At 40.6% G+C, this 26,006-nt stretch overlaps 2 protein-coding genes across 3 annotated transcripts in view; one reads left to right on the top strand and one right to left on the bottom strand.

Moving 5' to 3' along the window:
• The window catches only part of ZC3H11A (zinc finger CCCH-type containing 11A), a 62,744-nt gene extending 53,682 nt beyond the window's left edge, over positions 1-9,062 (bottom strand). The window contains exon 1 of one of the 2 annotated variants that reach the window (XM_072424448.1): positions 8,925-9,062. The gene's annotated coding sequence lies outside the window, so the exon portion shown is untranslated. Of the gene's footprint in view, positions 1-8,899 lie in introns of both variants that reach the window. The other variant, XM_072424458.1, reaches the window with a different exon arrangement.
• A 5,735-nt stretch (positions 9,063-14,797) lies between these two features.
• On the top strand, positions 14,798-19,373 carry SNRPE (small nuclear ribonucleoprotein polypeptide E). Its single transcript, XM_072424435.1, has 5 exons — positions 14,798-14,938; positions 15,219-15,245; positions 15,325-15,387; positions 16,257-16,335; positions 19,206-19,373. Exons 1-5 carry the CDS (start codon positions 14,885-14,887, stop codon positions 19,259-19,261), a joined length of 279 nt encoding a protein of 92 aa, XP_072280536.1. The 5' UTR covers positions 14,798-14,884; the 3' UTR covers positions 19,262-19,373.
• The last annotated feature ends 6,633 nt before the right edge of the window (positions 19,374-26,006 follow it).

Genomic DNA, 26,006 nt, shown 5'->3' with positions numbered 1-26,006 from the left:
AAAAGCACCTAGGAGCTCCGAATTTAAAATGCAAATTGGGGACTCCCGGGCCACTTACATAGCAAGAAGCATTGGGGTGGAGCCCCTAAATTTTTACCTACTAGTCACAAAACTATAACTGTCCTACTATGCTACCCTGTCCACTTCTTCGAACTCCAATTTCTCTGGAACAGGGAAGTGTAGAAAACTTAAAACATACACACAAATGGGGGATACTTGTGGCCAACACCACCCTCCACAAAGAGTTCATCACCATAGCATCATTAGAACATCAAAAACTCTACCCATCAAAATGGGCTGCCCAATTACACATAATTGCCCACTTTTTTTTACCTTGAACCCCAAATTCCCTGGAACAAAAAGGCCCTGTTTGTGGACGGATTAACTTACATAGTTTATGTTGGAAAAAAAATAACATCAAGTCCATCAAGTTCAACCACTAGGGAAATAAACATATCCCAGGTAAAAACCCTATAGCCATAGTTGATCCAGAGGAAAAACCCTGGTCCTATTTGCTGCAACGGGTGAAAAAAAAAAAAAAAAATAAAATCTTCCCTGATCTTATGAGGCAATCAGATGTTCCCTGGTTCAACAGTCTGTCTTTACTTGCATGCAACGGTTTCTTAATCATATCAATTTTGACCCACTATGGCTTGTTTAAAGTGGAAGTAAATGGGGGGGGGCGACACCTCACTCACCTTTGCCTATGAAGATCCGTCGATCCCTCCAGAGGTTTCCTGCTTCGCCCCAGAAGAGGAAGCGCCAGGTGCCGCCATCTTCTTTGCCCTTCTTCCTACCTCACACTGCACATGCGTGAAACTGGCAAATTTTTATCCTATTGAAGAAAGAACTTCTATTGGACATGCCCGACCTCATATGTATAGAGGGAGGCTCTGCGCCGCAGCGATCAAGTCAAAACAGAGGGGGACCTGAGCTCTGCTTTTTTTTTTTTTTTTTTGTGTACACAGAGCTAAAAAAGTGTTAAGAAATTTTTAAGACATGGTTAGGTGCTTGTCTTACTTTTTCTTGCAATCTGTCTTTCCTTTTAAAGTTTTTCACATTTTTTTTCCTTTTTACATCTTTTGTTATATAATAAAATGAAAAACCAAATATATATATATATATATATATATATATATATACATATATTAAGAGTAAAAAAGCATAGACAGCTTCAGTAGTAGCAGTTGTCTATACACCAAAATAAATTGTGGGGGTAGCAGTAGTAGTAGTCTATACACCAAAATAAATAGTGGGGGTTTTTTTTAGACTGTGTACTAAGCAATTTTTGTTTTGAGTCCAATGTACCCATGAAAAGGGGGCAATACATAGAACGTTGGTGGGAAAGTTATTGGTCTCGAACTGACTAGGCTTCCTCAGCAGGAGCATGAGACAGTACTCTAAATTGGTATGAGAAAAGATTTTGAAAAAACAGTCAAAACTTTATAGTAAATTTAGCATGGTAAAATAAACATGAAGTATATATATATATTCATGTACGGTGGTACTAATAGTATAAACATAATACACATTAAATGTTATATTCGGCTTGCTCCTACTTTCTGCTCATTTAAAAGAGCACTCAAAACCCATTTTTTTCAAACTTGCCTACCCGGCTTCTTCTGTCATTTGAAACCATCACTACTTCCCACACTACATATCTCACATCCTTTGTGTGTGAAATTCCCCCACCTACTAGATTGTAAGCTCTTCGGGGCAGGGTCCTCTCCTCCTGTATCACTGTCTGTATTAGTCTGTCATTTGCAATCCCTATTTAATGTACAGCGCTGCGTAATATGTTGGCGCTATATAAATCCTGTTTATTATTAATAATAATAATAATAATATAAATAGGGGACGAGATATGAGGAAAACGGTATCAAATAAAAGTCTGAAGATGTTGATGAGTTTGGTAAATAACTTCTATATCACTGGTAGTCAGTCCCTGGGTTACATATGAGATAGGGACTGTAGGTTTATTCTTAAGATGAATTTGAATGTAAGTTGGAACAGATACATTTAATAAATGCAATTAGGACAGATGTTTGTCCCATCATATTATTAGGCAGCATGGCATCAGTTACTGTATAAAATCCTCACTGTGAGTTAATTACAAACAAAGCAAAAAAAAAAAAAAAAAAAAAAAAAAACTTCATTGAGCATGGACATTCATTAACTTCTAAAGCAAGCTATGTTTGATATGCAAAAAGTAACTGCAGAGTTTGTCTTGGTCATGAAAGAGTTACAAGATGTTGCAGAAGAGCTCCTTAAAGAGGAAGTAAACCCAAAACAAAAAAAATACACTTACCTTCAATCCCACAGAGCAGTCGATCTGTCAAGAGGTTTCTTCCACTGTGTCCCACGTCGTCCCAGTATCCGTATCTTTGTTCTTCCTGGTTCTTCTTCCTACGTCATCTGAAGCAGTATCGAGTGACGTAGATGGGAAAAAAATTAGCTGGTCTCACTGCGTATGCGTGGGAACGGCAAATTCTTTCCCTTTCCCAAGATGCTCGGGCATGCGCAATAGGAGGACCCAAAAGCCTCCCGGGGGGTGTGACATAGGTATGCCAAGAGGCTCTGTGCTCCTATTCATTCTCAATCGCCTAGGCGATCGAGAACTAATGGGGTCGTGCTGCACCCTTTTTTTGTTTAAAGGGTATTGTACTTAAAACACAAACAGAATTTTTACCTTACATAAAAGGGTTGTCTACCTTCATGTGAAGTGAAAATTCTGAGTTTAGGTACGCTTTACGATCACCCACAACCTGTATTTAGCAAAATATTTCTTCTATCTTCAATTATTGGGCTACAATTTACAATGCCTGGAAAGATTGCAATATAAATTTGGAATACAGACTAAGCAATGACTTTACAAAATTTTAAGTAGAGTTACTTTTGCTGTATCTTAGTTGCTGTAGACAGGCAGAAGCTGCAGAATGATAGCCTAGGCTGAAAAGGGCAGTCTGGGTGATAATTGTGCCTGCAGGCAATGGTCCACAGTCATATCAGAGGATGACAGGAGTGTCGGAAGAAGCCGGCAGCTCCTGTCATCAAAAGCACCCGCGTTACGATCACTGGTGCTTTGTCCCTCGTAAGCTGATCGAATGAAAGGGAGAGGAGAAATGTTACAAGGAAAATAGAGAGTATGATCCTGATAAGTGTTATGAATATAGTGACCTATAATTGTGAGGGAATGGGTTGATTTTGTTGAGGAGGATAGTTTGAGAAAATGGAGGTCAACCACTGGTAAACCTTGTAGGGATGATGCAAATAATAATACAAGAAAATTGATTTATTACTTATTAGATTATGGGACTGTAAGAATGTGAGAATAAAATGTTATATACATCATAAAGATCAATAAGTAGTAGTACAATTTAGGACAGTGACTAGCTTATAGCAATAACAGTGAAGAACAGTATACAATGGCAACTAAAATATCATTACAAAGTAATACAACAATACATCATCAATACCAAGTATCTTTTCCACAGGTTCATAGTACCCATGAAAAGGGTGCAGGACATAGGACTCAAAATAACTTATAGGAGAGAATTGTTTAGTACAGTGTCTTTAAAAAACAAAACAATTCATTTTGGGGCAAAGACTATACTAGATGTGTAATTTTAACAAATATCACTACTTATGCAGTTTTTTTTTTTTTACTTTATTATGTGTTTGCCTGAAAAAAAAAAACCCTCTCTTTTTTTTTTTTTTTGTTTCCTCATTTTCCATTTTGACCATGGGGTTGACACTGGCGTATAATTTAAAATTACCTGAGTAAATAGGAGAGAACATTCCTTGGTCTTTGCTGATCTTATGTTATATTCTTTAGCATTTTCAAATGATGAAGGTGATCCGTAATCTTTAAATTTTGGAATGCCCTTTTCCTATTCTCTATAGCTTTTTTTAAATTACTTACATTAGCTGTACATCACAAAAGTTCAGGAGGCAAATATTAAAACCTACCTATTGGAATACATTTTGCAGTATGTATGTAGAACTGACTTGAAACATTCCCATCACTGTTTTGTGTTTATAGAAGACAATATTCTCTCCCACTTCAAGTCTTGGAGAACCACCATTAATAATGGACAATTTCCTCTCAAAATTAAATGTTTATCTTTCCTTTGCTTTTATGCTTTCCGTTTACAAATTACATTGTATGAAATTGCTACCCAAATATTCTTTTATATGCATATTTGATATAAGCGCTGCATTGTTAGAAAAAACTAGGTCCAGCAGAGTATCATTTGTAGTTGGAGCATCAATAAATTGTGCAATAAAATTATTTTGTACTATATTCATACTATTCTGCCCTTTTGCTGTACCTGTAGTGCCATTACCCTAGTCAATGTCAGGGTAGTTAAAATCACTCCACATTACCACTGTCCCAGCCTGTGCAGTCCTTTTTATCTGTACAACCCCAAATACAACTCCACCTATAATATCTCAACCTCATCACATGCTCCATCAACAATTTCTTCTTTCACATTCACTTTCAGATCAGGAAACACTTACTTCTAGTAAAAATTCCATTTTAACTAGATTTAGCCCTAGGGGGCACTTTTAAAGTTAAGGAGAAATTACACTGACCATAACATTGCGTTTACTGCTTTCCCACACCAGGCACTACAGCTGCTTGAAAAACTGCTAGGCCTGAAAAAGCCTGGAAGATACCATTAGTCACTTGGAATGGCAAATGGCACGGTTTTTACTGCTAAGATGTGTGATCTAAGACAAACTTGGTACTCTAAATTAATTACACTTTTACACTTATAGAAAACATGGAACAATAAGAAATTGGATCAAAATACAGGGGCACTGAACAGTTGGTGCACAGCACTATAAAGTAAGGAAAAATGGAACATCCTATAGGAGCAGGCATTAGAAAGTTAAAACAAAGGATGAAGGCATAAAATTGACACAATATTAGAGGTTACAGGATACCTATGGCCTAAACAACTGGAAGCACTAAATTTGTCATGTCTTGCCGCACTCACTTTTTTGAAAACCTGGCTACAGCTGCCCCCAACCTGGCTGAAAATTTTTTTGAAGGGGAATTCTGGAGAGCAATAGAAAAACCTATCAGAGTGTAAGCCTATCAGAGGAGCTCTCACATCTAACACTTTGTTGCTAAGGACATCATCATTGACAGATTGCAGCGCCCACAGAGCCCAGTGACTCAGAAAATCAACTGGGCTTTTTACAGGCAACCTGGACCAAGGCTAACCAACTTTTACTTTGGTGAAATCTTTGGGATCAATTCAGATGCCGAGAATGTGCTGGGGTCTGGCCTTTTGATGCCATGAGCTCCTTTGGGTGGTGATTACAGTGACTTTACTCTCTGTGGGCCTCCACTTTTTGTCCCAGTTGTTATAATAAAATTCTAATAAAATGTATTTTTCTAAAACTTAGCTAATGTAAAGATTTACCTGGACACAGAGGGTAAACATAGGAAAAGGGGTCCTGGACCATACCACATTAGTGTAAAAACAGGTATCCTAACCCAGAGTATTTTTATTCAGAATTATACTACAGGATAAACCACATTACATATACCAAGTTTAAAAAGCTAAACATAAAACCGACTGTTATAAAAAAAGAAAGTGAAGCCTCTTCCAATTCCAAGATGAACAACACGACATTACACCATGTCATTAGTTAACAAAGACGAAGTCAAAATGCAGAAACAGTGTTTGAAAAATTAGGTACACCCTTACCTTTTTCATAGGAATTAGGAGTGTAAGTAACATCCAGATGCTACTGAACTTGAATAACTAGTCAGCAGCTAATGTGATCATTTCTAAAAACAAAGCAGACATTTGGTAGTTTGCTGGTCTGGATTATTCAGGTATTTGTTAACACAATGGCCCTGATTTATTAAAGTTCTCCAAGGCTGGAGAGAACACACTTTCATCAGTGAACCTGGGTGATCCAGCAGACCTGGAATAAATCTGGTGCGGGATTGAAAACATTTGCTAACAAATAGCTTGATTTTAGGAAATCCATTCCAGCTTTGCATAATTACTCAGCTTCACGGATGAAAGTGTATTCTCCCTAGCCTTGGAGAACTTTAATAAATCAGGGCCAATGTCAAGGAGAAAAGAGATCAGCAATGACCTTGGAGAAGCAATTTTTACAGACCAACTTGAGACTGGTTATAAGGCATTTTTAGACTAATTGAAAATCATTCTACAGCAAGAAAGATTATTCAAAAGTGGATTTCCAATTCAAACTTCACAGATGTGGACTCCCCAGCAAATCCACCCGAAACTCAGACTATGCAATGCAGGAAATTTTTAAAAATGTAAGAACAACTGCTCAGACTCTACAGGCCTCGCTTTGCGTGATGAGTTACATGAATTGTGTTGTTTAGCAGGGTTACCACAAGAATGTCTATTCTCACTAAAAAGAGCATGGCAACACGGAGAAAGGTTTGCAAAGTTGCATATGAACAAATCACGAGACCTTTGGAACATAGTCCAATGAACAGACAAGACCAAAGTGGAGATATTTGGCCATATTGCACGGCACCATATTTAGTGAAAACAAACGACAGCGTAGCAGTTCAAACATTTCATAACAATGGTCAAGAATGGTGGCAGAATGGTTTTGAAGCCCCTTGTATCTGGGCACGTCATTGAGTTACCAAGTCAAACTTTTCTAAGCATCAAAGTATTCTAGTGTCGAACATAAGACCATATGTACAACAGCTAAATCTTGGCAGAAATTAGGACATGCAACAGGATGATAATGCCAAGCACACAAGCAAATTACATAAAATGGTTGGAAAGAAAAATGATCAAGATGATGCAATTTAAAATCAAAGCCCCGACTTCAACCAAAATGAGATGCTGTGTTTATACCCTAAAAGAGTTGGCCATAAATGAATACCCACAAGCCTTATTAAACTAAAGCAATGAGGTAAAGAAGAGCTGCCAAAGATTCCTTATAAATAAAGTAAGAAAGGTATAAATTTCTTTGGAAAACAAGTACTTCTAGTTATTGTTGCTAATAGTGGTATTACAAGCGCTATTAAGGCAAAATAAAGCAGCCATGTGTGGGGAAAAAAAGTACATTTCAGGAAAAATTTATGTTGAATGAATAACATGGTGGAATCTGTTGCGAGTTTTACATTTGAGATTCGAATAAAATATTTTTACAATGTGTTATAAGCAAAATCTTAAAATTTGAAGAGGTTTTATTTTTTTCCCCCTCCCAGCTACATTTTCCTGTACCCAGGATAACACTGTAAATGGATTTAAAGAATGCAACTTGTGAGCTCATGCACACAAGCAGATCTTGCAATTTTGATATCAACATCCCTAGGACTATTCTGTCTCCATGTTTACAGTGGGTACACAGTCCCAATTGTATAGTAAATTTTGCAACCTTACAGTACACCTTTCACATGCTTCATATATTTGTTTGTTTTTTTTACTCCAAGTGCACAGTTTAGAATATAAATGCATATAAACGCAGGAGGAAGGTTTACATGCGTTTTTAAAACGTCTGTGTAGACCCAGCCTAAATGCACCCTTACGGTTAATGTGAATTCAGCCCAACATCAGGAGGTGTCCTTAAGACTATATATATATATATATATATATTTAAAAAGAACTTTCGTGAAAAAAAAACAAATCCTATCAAGCCAATTTCTATGAAGTTTTCTTTTTTTAAAATTAGGATCCACAGAAGGAGCAGCCCACAGACTCCTGAGACATGTAACACAAATATCTGAGTATTTCCCCCTCAATCTTTACCGCCATGGCACAATGATGTTTTGGAAATTTTAGGGAAGGGGATGGGTTTCCCCTTCTACCCCTTTCCTGGCAAATAAACCACACATTTTTCCATTATATCAATATATTTTTATATAATGTTAAAAATGTAGTGAAGAGCATCATGCATGTGTGTATGTAATAACAAGATGAGGGCGGGACAGGTATAGCATGACAATTATAGTTTTGTGAAAGGTAGATATCAATGTAATGCTCTGTAATTTGTTTTTTTAATTAAGGGCCCCTAGGTGCACTTGATTTTGGCACAGCACTCCCAAAGTTCAATTTTCATACATTTTTAAACTTGTGACCCCCAGAGCAACTTACTTCTTGCAAGAAGACTCTGGAAATGATCTTGACGACCCCCATGATGTGCATTGACAAGATATGGTGAAAAAAATGACAAGAATATTATACTCACTGTCAGAAAAGGCAGGGGTAGGCAAAGAAAACTTTTTACTTTTTTTCAGGTACAGCGTGTGAATGGAAAAGGCTCCCAGACACGGTGCGCACCTTGAATTTTATTTTAAGGCCAGCTTTTAGGAGATCATTAGGCAAGGAACAAACCCAATTAGTATTGTGGCTGGATGATGTTGATTTGTAGCAGAAAGAGACTAGGCATCATAACAGATCTGCTGTGTGGGATCCTGGAAGGACCAAAATTACAAAAAGCAAGAGAGAAAGTCAGTTTTGTGCTCTCTTTTGGGTGATTTTCCCAGTGCATAAAGCTTCACTACTCAGAGATAGGCCAATATGTCAACCATATGTACTAATCGTATTACCTGCATTCTCTATAACAAGATAACAATAAATCACAGACAGATCTAATATTCTCCCACTTATACAACGGGTGGGGTGGCTAAACTTTCCTTACGAGATGCCTATAGGGAGTTAATGTAAAAAAGTCCCTAAATCTATTGTCAACATTTAGGAGGAAAGCTAGCACCAAACACAAGACACACAACCTAATGGACAGAAACGCCTACAACAATTTCAAAACAGATCCAAACCAAACGAAATTAGTCACGATACATCTCTATTAAGTACTAATAAGCCCCATACACTTTAAATCGTCATGCATGATAGTAGAAACGAAATACACCTTATACTCTTACCGCCAATACCACAAAATAATAATACCTTTGTCCAGTCAGCCGACAAAATCAACAATTCACAAGGCGGAAGCCCCGTTATAGTAAATTCTTCGTAGATGTGCCAGGAAGCATCATGGCCGCGGCGCACTTCCTTCAGGTGGTCGTCAGTAATTTGGTTACGTAGGTGTCGCAAGAAATCATCGTCATCTTACCGCCCGACCCGGCTTCTCGACTCATGCGCAATGGGTAGCGACTAGAAGTGTGTTTAGAGGAGGTTCTCTATCCAGAGTGTCTAATCTAGCAAATTGAATAGCGGGTGTGGACAATAATCTAGCCAGATCTCTCTATAGGGAGTTGTTTAGAGGAGGTTCTCTCTTCAGTGTATATTATACCCAGCTGTATAGGGAGGATATCATTGCAGATAATTTAATCTAGCCACATCAGTGCACACATTGCTAGAATCAAATAATAATAATTGAAAAATTATTTTACATGACACTTTTTTTTTCTTTTCAAATAAAATTGCTTTACCCAGTTGTAACCGTATTTGCAATTTTTTTTTTATTATGTAAGGAAATTATGTGTATTTAGTTTAAAATCATCCTTTAAACACTCCATTCTATACAGAGCGCTAGAATGGAGTAGGTTAGAGGAGGTCTACCTCTAGCGGGCATAACCTAGAGCAGTAGTCGCCAACCTTTTCAGTCACGTGGACCACTAAAATTACTGGCTCCTGACCGCACATGCGCGGGGAGCCAAGTGTCAGTCAAAAGGGAGAAACCTCCCCCATAGTGACGTCATGATGGCATAACCCTGGCCACTTCCAATTGCAGGCTCAGATCCAGGGACACATTACGCCCACTTCCCTGAGCCAGGGATTTGTACGGGGGACGTGGTCCACGGCTCTGGCTGGTGCGCCCCCCCCAGTGGGGTCCTTCTCACCCCGCCCAGAGCCGCCACCAAAATTTTCTCATGAACCACCGGTTGGCAACCGCTGATCTAGAGAATGTTAAAATAAAGTTGTTTAGAGCACGGACCACTGCTCCTCCATGGCTAGTGAGTTAGAGCCCCCCCCCCAACTAACAGGAGGCAGAAGTGTCGGTGTCCTATGAGGAAATCCTACCTTCAGAATGCGTACTACAGTCTGCGCGCGCATCTTCTTTTTTTTTAATGAGTTCCGGCTTCAGTGTGAGCTCCACAAGCCTGGGCGTCTTCTATAGACCTAGCAATCAGCTGTGCTGCTCCCTGCCCACCATGTAACCAGCATGAGAGCTGTCTCTGTGTCCATACTGCTGTCATTACCCCCAATGTATAAACCTTCATATTTCCTACACTGATTGTTGTAGTAACTTGAAAGTTTCAGGGTACACAGGGGACCCTAAGAGCTGATAAACTAAACATAGTTTCAGCCCCCTGAACATAAGTTGCCAGATATTGGGGTCTCCCAAAATCCTAATAAGAATCAGGGATCTTTTCTCAATAAAGTGGACCCAAAGTAAAAATAAAAACAATGACACCTTTTACACAGATCTGTGACATATGCCGCTGTATTTGTAAAAAAAAAAAAAAAAAAAGTGCCGATATTGTTGCACTGTCAGATGCGGCATCTTTCTTTTTTTTAATGACAGAAAAGTCCCTCATGTGCATGGTGTCCTATCACATATAAATGTCCCTTTATGTTCTTTGAACCCCAATTTCTACTGAATGGGGAGCTGTAAGTATAATAAATTGTATTAGCTTGTGGGGGACTCTAGTAGCTAACTACCCCTAAAATTTTATTACTGAGGCTCCAGTGAGAGTGGCGGCAGCCCTCCTAACATTGCTCTACAGCTAGTGACAGTGTGACAACCAGCGGGAGTGCAGGTGGCTCCCCTCACACTGCTTATACAGGAGCTGCTGAGAATGGCAGAGCAATGTATGTAGGGCTTTCACTTCTCTGCCCCAACAGCACACCAGCTCTTCTACACTACTTTGCTATTCTCGGGCAGTGTGCTCACAGGAGATGGAGCTGCTGAGAACAGCAGAGTAGTGTAAGCTGTACATATACCGGGCCATATTTTATTGGCAATTTTTTATTCTATGTTACTGGGCCCTGCTGTCAGACCACTTTGATTTTATTTAGAGGGTTTCGAGGGTTCTCCCTTCAGGGTGCATAAACTAGCCAGCTCTCTACAGGGAATGCTAGAATGGAGTGGGCAAAAGGAGGATATCACTGCAGATAATATAATCTATTCAACTCAGTGTACATAAGGCTATAATCAAGTTGACAGAGGGAGAACTATATAGATTAAACAGGAGTTTATGGAATGCTTTTTTTTATTAAAATAAAATGAGTATGGTCTTTTTTCTCATCTGTACCCTTATTTGCAAAAGTATTTAGAATAAATTTGTTTAAACCACTCTGTTATATACCATTACGTACAGAGCAGACTAAATGAGTTAGCAAGAGAAGCACAGCACTTTGCTTTCTATAGCTCACCACATTTCACTTGCCCTCCCTCCAACCACTCCATTCTATCATATTCTGCAAAGGGTAAGCTAGAATTGAGTGGGTGAGAGGCCAGCACATTGCCTCATTTACCTCACTGCATTTTATTTAGCTTTCCTTAAACTACTCCAATCTATGCTCCCCTGTACAGACTGAGGTAGAATGGAGTAGTTGGAGGGAAGCCTAGTAAAATAAAGTAGGTTTTACTTTATTGTGTACAGAGCAGGATTGAATGCAGTGAATGAACAGACATTTTGCTAGAATGAAGTTGGTACAAGGATGAAAGTAATGGGCAAAGTTTAATTGTGTCTAAAATTATATTTTAACCTCTTTTAACAGGGTTATCAATTGACGAGGTGTATTTATATGAAGTGCCTTGTGTATACTAAATGCCAATTTCTCAACATCTCAAATGTTTTTTATACAATTTATTGCAGGTGACAAAATACTTTTTTAAAGCGGACCTGAACTAAAATTGTTACTTTACATAAAAGGGTAGAAAATTATTTTATATAAGGCAAGAATTGCCTTCTTACCTTCTTGTTTTGGGAAAGGGGTTTGACAAAAAAAAGTAAAGCCTCTCCCCCGGAATTGGAGTGCAGAGCCTTCCGGGATACATAAATACATTACGAATCCTGGGAGGCTTGTGGCTGTAGAAAACTTTAGATAAAGATGGCAGCACCCAGCCTTCTTCTGCGCCGAGACAAAGGAGAATACCAGGACAATGCAGGACTCGATCGAGGAAACCTCCGGAGGTATCGCTGGATCTCAGTAGGTAAAGGCAAGTTTTTTTTTCCTTCACTGTACTTCCTCTTTAATCTTTCCTTTTATGAAATGGTATGTGTTGTAGTTGTTATAACGTATCATATTCGGTTTTCAACCAACACCAACAACCAACAAAATGGAAACAATGGATTTCAGTTTGTTTTTGGCTTAAATCATTATTGAGAAATGAAGAACTACAAATGGGTAAAATAGGTCTTTAGATGCCCAAGACACAATGACCCCGATTTAACACTTCTGGAAGGCCATTTCTATACAGATTGCATAAGACGGTGTAAAAACCTTTTAGTAATAGTAAAGAAAAATAAACACAATTGTGTTAAAATGTATTTATTTATTAGGAGCTTATGCAAAAACATTTTTTACTGAAATTTCTAGTAAATAGCATTTTACATCAAAAATAAAAAAAGTTAATTGATCTTTAACTCTCAAGATTTCAACTTCATGCTCATGTGTTTTCCTTTTTAACCATGCCTATACTGCAAAATAAACATTTCACACGACTAAGAATTTAGGTTTGGAAGCAAAAATAATCTGTAAATTGAATTTACTTGCAAAATATCTTGTTTTACTTATGAATGCATCATCATTGCATTATCTGCACCTCCAAATTACATTCCCCCCCATGTGCTCTCCTTCACTCCGAGATCCCACCCCTCCATGTGCACACCCCCCATGCACTCCTAGATGTCACCCCTCATGCCTAATCTCCGCTTACCTGCAACCCACCTAGATACCAACACCCCCCCCTCCTTGCATGCTCCCAGAGGCTTTCCTGCAACCCAAGATCAAACTGCAAAGATTCCACCCCCAGGGGCTCTCCTGTGCCCCCTGATAGTATTTCACAGCAGGTACCCTCCTGTACCCTAGGATTGCATCCCCCATGTGCTCTCCTGTATAACCTAGAACGTATCCCCTCCACCAGGTACTCTCCTGTACCCCCAAATTGCTCCTCCCATATGCTCTCCTGTACTCCTAGATCGCATCACCTCCGCCCTCCAGGCGCTCTTCTGTATGCCCTGATTGCATTCCACAGCAGGTACTCTCTTGTGCCCCTAGATGGCACCCCACCATGTGCTCTCCTCTACCTCTAGATTATCCCCCCCCTCTCCCACCACGTGCACTCCTAAAACCCTAGATCATGCACCCCCCAGGATCGCATCCCCCCCCACCAGGTGCTCTTCTCCTAGATTGCACCCCCTCCCACACCAGGTGTCTACATGTACCACTAGATCGTATGCTCCCACCAGATGCCCTCCTTTACTCCTAGATTGCACCCCTCCCTCCAGGTGCCCTCATTTACCCTTAGATTGACCCCCCCCTCCAGGTACCCTCCTTTACACCTAGATTGCACCCCCCACCAGGTGCAGTTCCATAGCCTAGATCATGTCCCCTTCCAGGTGCTCTCATGTACCCCAGATTGCATTCTTCACTAGGGGCTCTCCTGCACCCCCAGATCACACCACCTAACGGGTACTCTTCTGTATTCCTGGATTGCACCCCCCACCAGGTGCTCTTCTCTGCCCTGGGATTGCACCCCCATGTGTTCTCCTGTTTCACCTAGATCTCACCCCCCAACAGGTGCTCTTCTGTACCCCCAGATCACACTCCCCACCAGGTGCTCTCCTGTATCCTCAGATTACACCCTCAATGTGCTCTCCTGTACCCCTTGGATTGCATCATGCCAATCAGGTGTCCTCCTGTACCCCTAGATTGCTCCTCTCATATGCTCTCCTGTACGCCTTGATCACTTCACCCCCCCAGGCACTCTCCTGTACCCCCAGATTGCATTCCACAGCAGGTACCTCCCTGTTCCCCAAGATCGCACCAAATCATGTGATCCCCTGTACCCCAAGATCACCCCCCCCCCCCCATAGCAGGTGCACTTCTGGTTCACATCCTACCACCAGGTGCCATCCTGTACCCCCAGAACAATCATGCTCAATCATATCTGTTTAATACAGTGTAAGGTCAATTTTGGGGTGTATCCAATTAACTTATTTTTTTGGAATGTGGGAGGAAACCCACACAAACTCCATGCAGAGAGTGTCCTGGTTGAGATTCAAACCTGGGACCTAACACTGCAGAGACCAGAGTCCTAACCACTGAGCCACCATGCTGTCAAAGGGAAAGACAGGTGACATCACCTGTCTCCCCCCTTCCTGTACCCCCAAATCACCTGTCTCCCCAACCCCATATTAGCCTGTAATAACAACAGTGTACCAAACATCTGTCTCCACTTACCACTTTCACCCCATCACCTGTCTCACATATCATTCAACCCTATTTTATCCTGCAATAATACCAATGCATTCCAATCACCTAACATTCCCTTCCTGAACCCCCATTATCACACTGCAATGTCAGTGCACCACATTCCCCAACAATAAGCAAAAGACACCCCCAGAATAACCCAGACGGCTTATTAAACATAAACCACAGCTGCGTGTGGAGGGTAATAATCTATTTTATCTGCCTCTCAAGTGCAATTAGCCCGGGCTTCAAATTTGATCCATAAAGCGCCGCCCACTTCCTGTTTTCTGGTCGCCGTCACTTCCCGGTTTGTTCTGCTGGATTGGAGCTAGGCACTACCATATCAAATATGGCCGTCTAAATTATACTATTTCCGGAATACAAGTCACATACTCCCATTTCCGCTTCCTGAGCGCGTTCGGGTCTTTTCTTTAGCTCATCCGTTTGCGTCCATTAGAAGGTTTGGATATCTCTACACAAGAATGGCGTATCGTGGTCAGGGTCAAAAAGTGCAGAAAGTGATGGTTCAACCTATCGTATCCTTTTGTTTGTCTGTCAATGAGGTTTCGTCAGCGGTCTTTGCATGTACATTTACACGTGTTTGTACGTATGTTCGTTGTTTCGGTAAAATGAATTTACCGCAGTGGACTTGTGGGACAAACCCTTGCATTTGCACAACGGTTTGCTTTTGATGCAAAGGCATTTGGTTTATTATAATTAATCAGGTTGTCTGTATAATTGTGTGCAGAGTGTTTTACAGTCCACATTGGTTTTATGAAATTACTTCTGCGACTTTCCTTAATCAAAATTCATCAGAATCTGATTTTTAGATATCTTCAAAATGTGAGTATAGTTATCCCTTTGCCTATAAATATCTTAAGTCCATATTTTGCCTATGCTTATTGTCTTTATATGTTTACAGAGATCACGAATACAGGTGTGGCTTTATGAGCAAGTAAACATGCGCATTGAAGGTTGCATCATTGTAAGTTTGTTTTTATTTGTTTTTCCCTAATAAAGATACCCTGTCACCACCTGAGAAAGGCATACATAAGACCCCCCCCAATTCTTGGGGCATGTTCACATATGCAGTTTTTCTATTCAAAACCACTGGCAATGATAGACTGGGTCCATTCTTTATCCTTTCTTACAGATGATAAAGAGTGGTAGCATTGTTGCAAATTTTTAGATGCCGTATGCAGCACCCTTATGTCCTTTGCTGCCTGCATAGACTTGAGTTAGTGTGTTAAGCATTATTAGGTTTTTTAAAAGCGCAGTGTTCTCTCCAGACATTTATGAAGCTGGGTGGTGGGAAGCTGTATCTGGGTGGTCAAAAAGTCACAGAAGATTTTCTGGTCTTGGTGCTTGTTTATGCTTTAGGTATCCAGTAACCCTAATATTGTCAGTGTTCTACCTATTCCCAATACTTTGTTCCAACTTTCTAATGTCTGTCGCTTAACCTCCTGGGCAGTTCATTTCTGTCTGGATTTATGTCTAAAAGAAGTACATTGACTTTCATGAAAATTTATTTAACAGTATATTATAATAGTATGAGTATAATAAAGTTTGAAACACAAAATGATGGGTAGAGTTGTAATGATTTTTTTTTTTGGGAGGTTATGGTATCCGCAAGTGTTCCCCACTTTTACACCTATTTTTTCATTCACCTGTCCCCTCCATTCATTGTTCCAGTGAAATTAGGGTTCAAGGAGAAGTGGGCAGTTATGTGCAACATATCTATGTCATTCTATGTTCTAAAACTTTTTTCATATTTTTTTTTAATTTCATACCTGAAGCAAATAAGTTACTTAAAATGTTATTAAAGGTGTAACAATTTGTATTTTGTATGTCCAGGGATTTGATGAGTATATGAATTTGGTGTTAGATGATGCAGAAGAAATCCACCTAAAAACAAAGTCCAGAAAACAACTTGGTGAGTTTGTGTTGTCTAATGAAATGCTATATAGCAGTAAAAATAGAAGAAATTTGATGCACCAAATTATCTTCCTAATAAAGGTTGTATTAAAGCACACCTAAACTCTAAGCTCAAGCTTGATATTAGATATCCTCACACACATTGGAATTGTAGGCCTCCTAATGGCTGGCTTGCATCCATGGATAATAAAATGTCTAATGCAGGGGTCCTCAAACTACGGCCCGCGGGACGAATACGGCCCGCTGAAGTTCTCCATCCGGCCCGCCGGCTGCTGAGGCTGCTTCTCCTGCTTGAGTTCTGGCTGCCTGCCATCTGCACTCCAGGGAACCCGGTCACGTGACACCACTGTTGCCGGGGTAACGCTGGAGCTGTCGGGCTGAAGCCATCAGGCAGAGAAGGTATGAGCAAAGCAGACTCACTGCTGCCTTCATTCCCTGCTCACTGCAGCACAAATGTACATGATCAATGTACATTTGTAAATAGTATAAACACACTATGCACATTGATCATGTACACATGTGCTGCAGTGTGATCCTTGTATGAAGGCAGCAGTGAGTGACAGGTAGCAGACACTGACAAAGTTTTTTTAGCAGCCCTTTTTTAATTATTAAAAAGTGTGGGCTAGTTTTGGGTGTAGGGTAGGGTGTATAAAAAGAAGCAAATTAATGAATTGCTTGAGATTATTCATTTGCATGGAAAATGCAAGATAAATTTGCATTTTCAATACACACAGTGAAAATTCAAATTTATCTGTGCATTTTCCATGCAAAGGAATAATCTCAAGCAATTTTAAAGCCACAGTAAACGCCACTTTTTTTTTTAATGATCGGCAAGTGTGCTGTGCATATAGTATTGTTCTTTCGTGTTTTTTATACAATAAACACGTTTTGTGCAGTGTGCATAAGAATCTTCTCCTGTTTTTCAAACTTTAGTACGGCCCCCGACAGTCTGAGGGACCGTGAACCGGCCCCCCGTTTAAAAAGTTTGAGGACCCCTGGTCTAATGTATGGAAGCAGCCCTCTTGTGGTGACTTTGCCACCCTTTTTTGCCCACAGTCCCCCCTCACTGCATATGATCCCAAACTAATTAAGAAGCCAGTGTGTTGGTTGGTTTAGTCCTTATTTTTTTGACAGACTGCAGTAGTGTTTCAGACCTTCCTGTGCTTGCTTTCCTTTCACTTGGGTTATCTGCACTACACTGTAGACAGCTGCAACAAGGGAAGTGTTTGTTGTATAGGTAATGGACACCACTTCTGCACACAGAAAGTGAGCAGAGACTGTGGATCTTAATGGCATTTAAAATATTTTCTTTTCTATGCCAGTAAATGAAGATGATGTACACTTTAAAATGTATGTGAACTAAATCAAATGGTTTTTTTCTTATTTGGATTACCAGAATGTTTTAAATGGTATTATTTAAGTTAGAAAATGTACCTTCTCATTCTGTCAAATTAGTTGTCCTATTACCCTCTTATATGTTGGTTTATGCTCAAGTGTAGCTGAAAATTAGGTATGTCTCTGACCTTGACCCCAAACATGGTGTTTAACTACTCTGAGGTGGTATAAAGCAGTGGTCCCCAGCCTTTTGGACTCCAGACCGCGCATGTGTGGGGAGCCGTCTGTCACTCACAAGGGAAAACCTCCCCCCCCCAAGAGTGATGTCAGACCAGAACCTGCTCACTATCTCATCGCAGGCTCAGACCTGCTCACACAACCTGCCCTGAACCTGCAATGCGTACAGAGGACATGGTCTGGGGCTCGGGCTAGTGCACCCCCATTCTCCTGATCCCGCTGAGGGGTGCTCTGGCAAGAGCGGGGGAGTTGAGCACCCCTGGTATAAAGGGTTACATTGTCTAGATTAGGGGCCGGCAATCTCTGGCCTTTAGGCCAAATACGGCCTAGCCGCTAGTTTGTTCTGGCCCAACGCCCCCTGGCCGATCCGGCCAAATCCCGGCCAGAAACCCGGCCTTAAACCTCTGTGTGGTGGCTCCTTTCCCTATTTACAGCGGCCGGCGTTAACACTTCCGCCACCGGGGTAAATAGGGAACATTCCTTCTCCTCCGTATGCATTGCGGAAGTGAGGGATTTACCTTCAGGTGTCGTTCCTGTTGGGGGGGTAGAGTCATTAGGACTCAAGAGAGAGAGCGAGTCCTTCCTACTCCTGAAATGGCCTAGTGGCCAAAAAAGTTTGCTGACCTCTGGTCTAGATCATTCCAAAACATTTCAAAAACCAGACCCCAGTTTAGGAATCGTTAATTGCAGTAAAATTGAGTTTATATTGGCATGCTTATGGCAACTGCTTACTGCAAAAGGAAGAAGTTCAGTAATGCATTTTATTTTTATTAAGATACAAAAAACTGAAGGTAAAATTTACATAAAGCTTACTTGTAAATGTTGGTACTACTAAAAAAAAACCTATGGATTTTCAAATGAAACATCTAATTAGTTTTAGGGAAATATTGGAACTTCTGATCATATACTGCTAACCAGGGCTCATTTGAAGATATTTAGCCCTTGTTTGCAGGTCCCTGAAAATCCCAAAAGGAGGACTGTGATATCACAAGGTGGGTGGTGACAAGTCTAGTCATTAACTGGTCCACTTCATGGTGGCAGATTACCAGTTTTTATTCCCAAATGATATACCGCACAGGAGTGATTCAGGTGTATAAAAAAGGGACATAGGATAGTAGTTTTGGGGGTGCATTTATCCCTAGAGATGGACTTCAGTAGTGGGTAATCCCTTTGGAGTATTGCTAGTGTTCAAATAATTTAACACTACACTTTTTAACATAGCGTTTTAACATAACTTGAATTTCTTCAAAACCTATAATAATATGTTATCTTTTTATGTTCTTTATCTTTTTATAGGTCGCATTATGTTAAAAGGAGACAACATTACACTGTTACAGAGTGTTGTGAATTAACTGAATCCTTCCCTTTTGTGGTCGTGTATGAAGAAAACTTATCCTAAAACTCTGTAGATTTGTTTTTTAGTTGTTGTGTAAACTAATTTTTGATAAAAGTTTTCAAATTGTGTCCCATTGTACTGTTTTCTTACGGATTTAGTGATTTTTTTTTTTTCATACCTGATGATTCCCTTAGTGTTAGGGTGGATTTATACCTTCCCATTTTTTAATGCAGTTTCATGGATTTACATTACTGTGTATTTTATCACATACTCTTAATTTTTTTTTTTTAATACATGAAAAAGTAAAACTACGTTTCCACTACTTCATTTGTGTAACAAGTTGGAACTTGTTTTGTTTCTAAGTTTTAGTAGTAAGTATGCAGGTGAAACCTAGCCTATTTAAAATCGCATCACTTTGGTCTGGTAGTTCCTTCACTGGTTGGCTTGTTCCAGGATCTAAAGATCTCTCTAAAGCCCTCTCAGTGTCAAAAAGTAGTGTAAATTTACAATCAACTAATCTACCGTAAATAACCTACTAATGGTATAGATTTCAAATGATTGCTAACTTGGCTGGCCTTTAAATTTTAGTTCAAGAACTCTGTTTTCATTATGGGATTTTCAGTTAACTCCTAGGAAGATTTTGTTTATAAATGAATAATATACTAATTTAACCTGTTCTGAAATGATATGGCAGAAAAATTCCTCTGTAGCCTTGCTCTAATATTCTTTTGGTGAACAGCAAGTTGCCATTGAACACAACGGTGTTGTCACCCCTGAGCCTGTTCAGTCCAGGTTGTGGGACCCACAAGCTCCAGCAGTGGGTTTACTGCTTCCACTTAAACAGTGTGTGTCTAATGTTGCCATGGAAATGGACTCCTTTGCTTGTAGACTTCCTCAAAACTGTATTGCTATGCTTAGTAGGTGGAGTGGCAAGTGGTCTCTGGTGCTTGTCACAGGCATTCACACTCCACTGCTATACTGGTAAGAGCACATTTTATTGGGGCTCAGTTGCTGGTGGAAAGAAAGTTTAAACAATGCTGCAGATGATAAAGGCAAAACATTTTACTGTTGATACCATGTTGTGGGTGAGGGGAATACTTGTTTTTGGAGCACATTGCCAAGCACCAGGCTTCACACCTGCCCCACAGAAAAGTAAACCACATAAAAAGCTAAACCTTGAATTCTGTGCAGCAAATCTACTACATAAGCTTTGTCATTCTTGTAGTGAGTGATAAAAATGTAGTGCCTTTAAAAAATAAGTATTCCTTAACACCTTCTCCTCACTCTTGTTGACCTTATTTAACCCACCCCAAATGTGTATTTTTATGGATAAGTAACAATGATTTCTGTTGTTGATTTTAATAAGGGAAGTGGATAACATCAGCTGATTGGTTGTAAGAATTGTTTTTTCTTGGTTTTATATATTGAACATGTTGCAGGCTATAAAAGCAGAGGTTCCTGCTTAACTAGAGTATTGTTTGTCCTATCAGGAACAGAAATAAGCTTTGATATTCCTTTGGGGTGGGTTGTCCGTTCCCTGGGCGTCTGTACTAGATGGACTTTTGGGCTTCTGTACCGGCTTGAGTTCTTTCTTCCCTGGACATCTGTACTGTTTTAAGCTCTGCACTGTCATTGGGTCTGTACTGAGCTGTGCCCTGCTCAGGGGTCTGTAACTTCCCCTGTGGTCGTTTCACAGAGCTTGGTCCTGCCTGGCAGTCTGTGCTGGGCATTTCTGCCCCGGGGAGCACTACTAAGCTCTTGAGCTCTCTCCTTCCCTGGGAGTCTTTACTAAGCTCTGTCTTGCTTTGGGGTCTGTAACAAGGTAGGGGTCTGTTGTGTAAGGAACACTGTAATGCCTGTGAGTCTGTTTAGTTCTTTTCTGCTCTGGTTTCTATAAAAAAGGTGTGTTCTACCTGGAGGTCTGTACTGAGTTGAGCTGTTTCCTGCTTAGAGGTGGTGCCTGAGTTGTTCTCTGCCCTGGGGTCTGTACTAAGGTGTTTTTATCCTGCCTGGGTGGTCTATACTCCCTGGGGGGTTCTATACTCAGTTGAGCTTTCTTGCCTAGTATTAAGTTGGGCTCTGTCCTAAGAGTCCCTACTAAGCTCGCGTCTGCCAGGCGTACTGTAATGATATCTGCCCTGCCCAAACTAATGGCTGTACTAAGTTCTGATTTGGGATCTCTACTAAGCTCTGTCCTGTGCTGGTTTCATGCTGAGCTCAGCTCTAACCCTGCCTGCCTTCTGGAACACACAGGTAAGATGCCTCCAGCACCGCTCCTACACTGGTCTGCCGTCTATGCATGTACAGTTAGGTCCATAAATATTTGGACAAAGATTACTTTTTTCTAATTTTGGTTCTGTACATTACCACAATTTTAAATGAAACAACTCAGATGCAATTGAACTGCAGACTTTCAGTTTTATTCATTGGGTTGAACAAAAAGATTGCATAAAAATGTAGGGAACTAAAGCCTATTTTTTCAGTCACTTTATTTCAGGGGCACAAAAGTAATTGGACAAATTAAAAAGCTGAAAATAAAATGTTCATTTCTAATACTTGGTTGCAAACTCTTTGCTCGTAATGACAGCCTCTAGTCTTGAACTCATGGACATCACCAGATGCTGGGTTTCCTCCTTTTTAATGCTGTGCCAGGCCTTTAATGCAGCGGGTTTTAGTTGCTGTTTGTTTGTGGGCCTTTCTGTCCGAAGTTTAGTCTTACACAAGTGAAATGCATGCTCAATTGGGTTCAGATCAGGTGACTTACTTGGCCATTCAAGAATATTCCACTTCTTTGCTTTTTTTTTTTTTTTTTTTTTTTTTTTAAAACCCTACTTTGCTTTCTTGCTGTCCCCCAGCGTCCTGCTGGTCCCTGCAGGTCCTGGGGACACGTCCTGCTCCTCCAATCTCCAGCCGCAAAGTGCCTGAGACGAGATCTACGGGGTTTGCCAGTGACGTCGGGACGGGAGCATCGGCGGGAAATTCAAGTAATTTTGTATTGGATTCAATACAATATGGAGATGGAGGAGATAGATGTTACATTACATGTTTAAATATTTTTTTTTTTTTTACAGATTTTTGTGTTTTGTCATTTAAAGTTTATTATTAAATGTAATCTATCAGTGAGTTATACCTAAGAATTACAGCCTACAATGAACAATAAACTTCCATGCAAAAAATTGTACTGCTTTTTGCATGGAAGTTTGGATAGATTTAGACCCCTAGGGAGGTTAATAAAATCCTGGGTTGCTTTGGCTGTATGTTTTGGGTCATTGTTCATCTGTATTATGAAACGCCTCCCAATCAATTTGACTGCATTTATCTGGATTTAAGCAGGCCAACACTCACCTTGGGGGCGTTTACACCCCTAGCTATTCAACACCTGACATTACTGTGGCTTACTCTGATCCTCTTAGGACTTGCTCCACAAATGGATACTTTGAAGTCTTTATGAAATACATCAAAGGAAATGTAATGGAAGTGTGAATAGCGGTTCTGGAGAAAGATGGCTTACATTTGATTACCTTAGGAGCTGAAAATTCCAGGAGGCTGCGTTAACATGTTTGAATCTAGAAAATCAAGGACCTCCATGTCTGCACTCTGCATTGTCTGCACTCTTTAGTACCCTGGCCAAAGTAGTAAGTTTCCACTAGTATGAATCGCAACTACAGATCCTAGGGGCAGTGACAGTGACCATGGCAGGCCCAGTTATGTTGGAGGATCCATTACTTTCTCTTGAGAGTGAAAATTATGAGCAAAGACCGAGGTTGCGATGGAGTCTCCTTTAATAATAGTGATGTTGCTGCAAGACACATACACTTTTCTTTGCTCCAACAAAAATTTTCACAGCTGGAGCTTCCCCTTTCAGCTTCCCGAGGCCAATGTTTCTGCAAGTTTCAGGCTTTTCTTACTTCTTAGCTACATTGATCTTCCTAAAGCTGACATTCATGACTGACTGGGCTGTCTTGAACCTTTGCCATGTCCCACAGGTTCTCAATGGCAACTCCGAAGGAGGGAACTTACGTGGACCCAAGTACAAGGATGAAACCACGTGTAACTACTCAAATACTGTGAACTTGAACTCTAGTATCCTATATACACCTTTGGACTCTGACAGCTACTGGACTGTTTCCTGACCTGTTTTGCTCTTTTACTCCTTTCCATGTTTGGCACACAACATTGGTGACTACTATCTTTAGAACCAAGTGGACCTTCTAAGTATTGTTGGATCAAGTGACTTTGCTTCCTGTTATGCAGTTTAGGTGGCTCCGGCCAGGAGACCTTCCAAGTAAACCCTCTCAGGTACTTCAATGCAATAAATTATGCTCACCAATTTTTTAAGATATGTTCCCCCTATTGTGTCTTTCCTAATGTGTGTTCCTGTCCCCCCATATACCCACATTCACCTTCCCTTTATGCTTCTAAACATATAAGGTCCGAACATACCTGAGAAACACTCATAGCGTTTCTTAGAAGAGCTATTGCTTCAAGGGGCTCGGATGGCCTTCTCACAGGGGCTGACAAAGCACCATCTCTCAGCAGAAAGATAAAACGAACTGGCTGTCACAGTTACTCCAAGGATTCAAAATCCAAAGGTGTGAGTTTATTTTCTAATTCACTTCCCTGGATCTTATAGCAGACATATGGTGGTGGTAGAATCCTATTGTTAAGGGGCTTTTAAATTGTCATCTGGTTACTCTGACATCTGTTTAAAGTCCCAATGCCAACCAAGCAGATGTTTTAGAATGGGCCTTGGCCCACTTAGATGAACTCAGAAAGGGGTTTGTACGCTAGGTAGGAGATTTTTACTTTACCCCAGACCCCCGCCCTAGATTCCCTTTTTCCTGATCCCATAGTTAAAGCAGAGTTAAAATAATAAAAATCACTTGCCTTTTATCCTGAAAAACCGTTGATCCAGTAGGCGGTTTCTTCGATCATGCCCCACACTGTCCCATTATTCTTTGGCCCAGCTTGGGAGAAGTGCATTGCGCCACCATCTTCGTCAGTCTTCCAGGTTCTTCTTAACACATCACCCGATCTTGTACCCCGCAGAAATAGGGGGCTCCTAAAATCAGGAAAAGATCATATGGAATGCTCAAACTAGACCAATTGCCCTAATAAACTTATACCTCAAAATACTCACTATCCTCGAAAATCTTTATAGATCAGACAGGTTTCATGCCCGCCAGCAATATGTGCAGAGCTATATCAGTATGATATGATATCAGTGGAGCCCCCTACATTATTTCTATGTTTGCAGATGACATCCTTCTCACCCTGCCCTCACATAGATTAACACCCAGAAAACAAAAGCTCCCCCACTGAATATGTCACTGATCACCTCCCTTCAAAATTTCAATCACTTTACATGGAAAACATCCAATATAAAATATTTAGGGGTGAATATTACTTCCTCATATCCACTCCTTTACACACACAAATTCTCACCTCTATTTAGAGAACATAGGGATTCCCTGGCCAATGAAAACACCACCATATTTCTCTGCTACGCCATGTTGCCTCCTTAAAAATGATGTTGTTGCCAAAACTCTTGCACTATTTTAAAACACTACCCATACCAGTCCGTAAGTGAGTCCTCCAGAAACTGCAGATGAACTTTATTGACTTTATCTGGATCTATAGAAGGCACTGCTTAGCAAAAGGAATCCTATACACTCCTAAAGATCTAGGTGGGTTGCGGGGCCCCGATCTACATAAATACTACCTGGCCACTCACTTGCGCTGTCTAGCATCCTGGTCTGTCCACTATGCCCCTAGTATTTGGTGAGATATTGTAGAGAGATGGGTATTGTCCACTCATCTGAATGTGATGATGTGGGGTTTCGTATGATTTACTTTCCCTTATGCTATTTACTAGGAATATCTGGAGGCAAAGTTAAGCCATATATGCCCGTACCAACCCAGCCTCCACAATGAACTCCATCATACTTACCCCACAAATACCTGAAAGCCTCTCTTCATCCATGTCGCTCCCGTAGAAGAGTAGAGCTTTTTTCCACATCTTTATAAACTTTTTCACTCAGGAGCATGCAACAAGCACAAAATTCTCATACATGCATGGAAGAAAATCCTGGGTAGGGAACTGTCTTTGGATGAGTGGTCAGGACTGTGGTCCTCGGATAACAAAAGTTCTATTAGTGTTACTTACAAAGAGAACAGCTACAACATCTTATTCCACTGGTTTCATATTCCAATGGTCCTTCAAAGGCTCTTCCCTATGGTTGGGTCATCTAGTTGGCAGTGTGGGGCCGACAGGGTCACACTGGAGTATATCTTCTGGGAATGGCCCTTGATACAAGGTGTTTTGCTACAGGTCAAGCAACCTATCTTGGAGGTTAATTTACTTGATTTTTCCTTTAGATTTGTTAACACACTTATTGGGTTTTCCCAAATCTCAGGCTCCCCCTGGCCCACGCAAACTGATAGCATAAATCCTGCTGGCTGATAGCCCCTATAGCATCTCAGGAAAAGCACTGTACCTCCCTCTCAAAGCATTGTATAGCAGGATTTAGGATATCCAATGGATGGAATATCTAAGAGCCCCATTAGGAGCTAGATGTCTATCTCTCTTTGCTATAGTGAGAAAGACAATTCTCCACTGCTGGATGTAGTTTTCACTGCCAATCATGCAGATATTCTTGACAAAAATGTAATTTGTTTTTAAGATGGAGTGGGTTTGTAACACTTGGGGAGACAGGGCCACTAGGGGGTGCTATGGCTTACACAGAGGTGGTGTGAGCCCT

The sequence above is a fragment of the Pyxicephalus adspersus genome, chromosome 1, assembly GCF_032062135.1.
Source record: "Pyxicephalus adspersus chromosome 1, UCB_Pads_2.0, whole genome shotgun sequence".
NCBI classification, from domain to species: domain Eukaryota; kingdom Metazoa; phylum Chordata; class Amphibia; order Anura; family Pyxicephalidae; genus Pyxicephalus; species Pyxicephalus adspersus.
Note: the sequence above shows the minus strand (reverse complement) of the source record. Positions and strands in the feature narration are given on the sequence as shown.